Raw genomic sequence first — 5066 nt, 5'->3', positions numbered from 1 at the left:
GACTGTATAACACATCATGATGTCATCAGTTAGACTGTATAACACATCATGATGTCATCAGTTAGACTGTATAACACATCATGATGTTATCAGTTTGACTGTATAACACATCATGATGTCATCAGTTAGACTGTATAACACATCATGATGTTATCAGTTTGACTGTATAACACATCATGATGTTATCAGTCACTTGGACAATTCACCTACACTGCCATCAGTAATAATACACCTGCATATATATTCATTTATGTACTGTACTAGGTATATGTACATTGTTATATATTACAAGTATAGTCTTTTTTGTTTTTCTTTTACTTATCTTTCTTTATTCTGTCTCACCCTGTCCTGTTTTGAGCTGCTGTAATGTGCAAATTTCCCCACTGTGGGATCAATAAAGTCTTATCTTATCTTATCTTATCTTATCTTATCTTATCTTATCTTATCTTATCTTATCTTATCTTAACACATATACTGTGATATGAATTTGAGGTCATACTGCCCAGCCCTACATACAATGCACTTCTTGATACAGGAGCTGACATCACAGTCATGTCTGTTGAACTGTTCGAGATCCTGCAATGAGCTACAAACCATGCTAATAGAGAACTAAAACATCAGTCTTGCTCACTAGAGATAAAACCCTATTCTATGGAGGACTCAACATTGTCATCATTGACACCGATCCTGGTCACCTTAGGTCCAATGACCATGGTTCACTCAGTGTACATTTCAGACATTGACACCAATCCACTTCTGACTGGATTGACAGACTCCTACCTCTGCTTCAGAAGACTGAAGAATTTCTTTTCCTCAAGAAACTGATACAGGTTGCTATCAGTTGAGAGCTACAGACAGCTTGGACGCCGACACCCTGGAGTCCAAGGACCTCACAGGTGAGGACCACAAATGCGATGGTCCGCCAGAGCCTGGAGAACAAACCCCTCAGCAAACACAACCACTTGAACTGCTACTGTCCAATTGTGACACTTTCCTTTGTTCTCTGGACCCAGAAACAGCCAAGAGCTGTTGTCCAGTGATACAGAAGTGGGTCACACTGCAGGGCACATAGCTTTATAGGTTGATAAATCAGCAATCAGCCTAAAGCTTTACAATAGGTTGGTTCAGAACAGACTTGACATTAAAAAGGTGGACAAAGTTTTCCACTTTCTGACAGTTGCACGGCCAACAACCACCTACATTGCAAAGGGCGTCTGCAGCCTCACTGTGGACTGGAACAAAAGAGCTTTCACACACACCTTACTAGTGATACCTGACCTACCACATTCAGTCTACATCAGGAGAGACATGTTGGTTAGGCTTGGTGTCCAGGTGGACACAGTGCGTAATATACTGTGGTCTCTTACACAACCAGCCCTAATAAGGACCAACTTTCCCCCAATCCAGACTGACTCAGATCAGGGCAGACCATACCTGGTGTGTGCCAAGTGGCTAATAGCCAACACATTACGATCCCTGCATGCACACAAGATGTGCCAATGCAGATCCACATTTTGGCCGGACAAAGTCTGGACCAACCACAAGCTTTCTTTCAACCAGCTCTACTGTACTTAAGCTTGGCCTGTCCTTAGAGGCTACACCTCTCCTAGGCCTCGACTCAAAATCCACAATACTCTCGGTGAACAACACCCAGAGAATGGACATACTGATACCAAAGGCCACCCTGTTGGGCTGGCTTATCAGTACTGATTTTCATGACTTTGAGTTGGGCATACCGATTTCAGGGTGCTTACCACCCATGCTTCTTCCTGAAGAGATGGCTGTACAAGTCATCATTACAAAACCAGGAAGGTAAATAGTACTTTTCTTGGTCATGTCCTTGAACCCCAAGTCTGTTAACATCGACCTCACAGACCAAGTGGTCCCCCAAACCATAGACATTATGTCAGGGAATAGCCCTGAAGGCGTGTCAGAGTCTCAGCACCACGTACCACCTGACCCTGGTCCTGACCTTTGGAACAGAGTCGGTGGTCAGTCAGGCTGACGCTCTCAAGAATGACACTGAACGTGAGAAGCTACGTAACATTCCAGGTAAAGACAAAGATCTTAATGAACTGGTAGACTCCATTAGTGGTAAGCCCTGGTCATTCGACTCAACACTCCTGAAACTCCTAACCAAGGAGTTCATGCTACAGAAGTGACTCTTGTGTGACCACTGGTGTCAGACAGGTTGTTCTGAGTATTTCAGAACCTGCTGATGTTTACACACATCCATCACCAGGGTTTACAAAGAAAGACAACATGTCCACTACTGATGTGGATCAACAAAGCCTTGTTAATGTCAGAGGTCAGAGGATAATGAGCATAATGGATTGACATAAAAGAAAGAAAGTAGGTCTGTTAATGACTAAAACCATCTCTGAACTTCACTAATATCTGTAAAACTATTACCTTGAGTTTTTTAATTCGAAGCGTTATAGTCTGGATGTCTGTGCTGACATCCAGACTCTGCTGTTGCTCCAATTCTTCTTCCGTCTCCCCTAACCAAGTCCAGATGTTGTTCAGGTCAGAGTTCAGTTGCTGACACTGCTGATGGCTTTCCTTTGAACGTATCTCTTTACTGAGGTCCTGAGCCTGCAGGAGTTCCCAGCGCTCAATTACACCTGGAAGGCAGGGGTCAGATTAATCATAAATACAGATAATTATTTCTTTTCACCAGTTTTAAAATGCCTATAATGTACTTCTTGGTTTTCTATTATTTTCTGTGTGTGACACACATTGTGTTTGTATGAAAATGATTTGGAAACTTGATTGAGTCACCTTTTCTAAGTTACAATCATGACCAATAAACAGAGTATTTTGGGCCTTATATTTAAATATGCAGCTATGTTGAATATATTAGTCATGTAATATTACCAGATGAAATATTACCTGATGTCTGAGACTCTGAGCTGCTTGGATCTGCCAGTCCTGACACCGTATCCTCTTCCTCTTTCAGCTCTGAGCCCACCCTCTTCACCATGTCAATGTTGCCACGACACTCACCCAACAATCGCAGCTACAGACACAAAATGATAATCCAGTCGGCAAGCAATTTAGGACTAACTTTACTCCAAATAGTTTTAAGGAGAAATATGGAGAAACTAATGCCTAAAAGGTGAAAGTTTCACAAATGATGGTCGAAAAGTGACATTATAAGAAAAAAAAAACAACAAAAAAACAAAAACAAAACCGCAACAAAAATGTAAAAAAAAAACCTATGAAATGTAGCTGTATTGTAGATGTGTTGTAGATGTGCAGTTGTGATAAAGATGTGGTATAGATGTTGTGTAGATGTGGTGTGGTGTAGATATTCTGCAGTTGTGGTGTAGATGTAATATAAATGGTGCATAGATGTCGTGTACCTGTGGTATAGCTGAAGTGTAAATGCAGTGTAGATTAGTAGATGTGACACAGATGTGTTATAAATGTGGTGTAGATGTGATATAGATATGTAGATGTGGTGTAGATATTCTGTAGTTGTGGTGTAGATGTGACACAAATGTTGCATAGATGTGGTGTGTAGTGGTCACCTCGAGGTGGAACAAATAGTTACACCTGTCTTTGACCTTGGTCTCAGAAGACCTCCTTTAAAGAGACAGAACTCTGTTCAAGTTACTGATGTAGATGTGGTGTGTAACTGATGTAGATGTGGTGTAATGATTGATTGATTGATTGATTGATTGATTGATGTCTTTATTGTCATTGTACGGAGCACGGAGCACAGTGAAATTACATTTAAGAACACCCATTCAAGAGACACACGTGACAAATCATGGGGGAACAGGTAATTGATGTAGATGCAGTGTAGCTGTAATGTAGTAGAAGTGTGGATGTGTAAAAATGTTTGATTTATAGTATTTTTCCTTTCTAACTTAGGTGGACGTCTTAGATGTCATCTTTTTGATTTTCAAAGATATATTATCACCAATACACCAAGTTTCAATTCAGTAGCTCTAAATACATCGGAGTTATATTCAATGAAATTAACTGTGGAGTCCATCTTAAATTTTGGATTTGCACAATTTGTTGATGATTATTGTCAACAATTATTATACCAATATTCAGTTCTATGTGTCTAAAACTGGCAGAAAAATATTTTTTTCAAATTAGCATAATCCTTTGGCTTAAAATTTGAAATTAACTTTCAGAATATCATAGAGATTGCTCTTGGATACCACCATACTAAATTTCCACTCAGTGTTTCTAAAAATTAGCTGGTAATGCTTTCTTTTACGGTACCCTTATTACCATGTAATTACAAGGTAATAAAAATGTAATTAAATGGTAACTACTACCTTATTACCAAATAATTACGTGGAAATTAGGGTACAATTTTATTATGTAATTAATTGTCTGCAGTAATGTAGCACTTACCCTGGTAATGTATTACAATTCACTAACACCTAAATAAGCAGTAGGTAATTTGGACAGTTTTAAAGTTATGTTTTATTGCAATTAACCACTAACCCCAAAATTTAGTTGCATTCTTTCGGTTATAAATATAGTGTTGAGTTACTATTGAATAGTAATTTGATTGTAGTTACCCAATAAAGGTAGTTTTACTAAAAGTAGTTTTTCTTTTGTACCATAATTACCAAAAAATTACACGGTAATAAGGTATTAATTACATTTTTCGTTATCTTGTAATTACATGGTAATAAGGTATTAATTACATGTTTTTATATTACCTTGTAATTACATGGTAATAAGGGTAACATAAAAGAGTGTTACCAAATAGCTGAGGTATAGTTATTTGAAATTCGCTTTGGTGGATATCTTGGATTTTGTGTTTCTATTCAGATATTGTCAAAAAAATATAATGACTACTTTGATTGATTGATTGATACTATATATATTATCAGCTGTGTGTGTTTAAAAATGCCTCAATTATAGGCATTTTTTTGTCCCAGTCCCACCCTGGGTGTAGCTGTGGTGTTGATGTAATTGTAACCAGGGTAATTTATACAAGATGATGTTTGAGTCGTTGAAGTTCTTTGTTATACTGATAAGGGTGTGAAATTATTATATATGTACATGTATTTGTGTATGTGTGTGTATATATA

At 38.2% G+C, this 5066-nt stretch overlaps 1 protein-coding gene across 1 annotated transcript in view; it reads right to left on the bottom strand.

Moving 5' to 3' along the window:
* Window positions 1-5066, bottom strand: part of syne1b (spectrin repeat containing, nuclear envelope 1b) — a gene marked incomplete in the record, with an annotated part of 311340 nt that overhangs the window by 21812 nt on the left and 284462 nt on the right. The window contains 2 exon segments of the mRNA XM_014021303.1: window positions 2413-2624; window positions 2893-3019. Coding sequence (XP_013876757.1) covers window positions 2413-2624; window positions 2893-3019 — 339 coding nt within the window.

This window comes from Austrofundulus limnaeus, unplaced genomic scaffold (genome assembly GCF_001266775.1).
Source record: "Austrofundulus limnaeus strain Quisiro unplaced genomic scaffold, Austrofundulus_limnaeus-1.0 Scaffold287, whole genome shotgun sequence".
NCBI lineage: Eukaryota > Metazoa > Chordata > Actinopteri > Cyprinodontiformes > Rivulidae > Austrofundulus > Austrofundulus limnaeus.
This window is presented reverse-complemented; position numbering and strand designations above follow the sequence as displayed.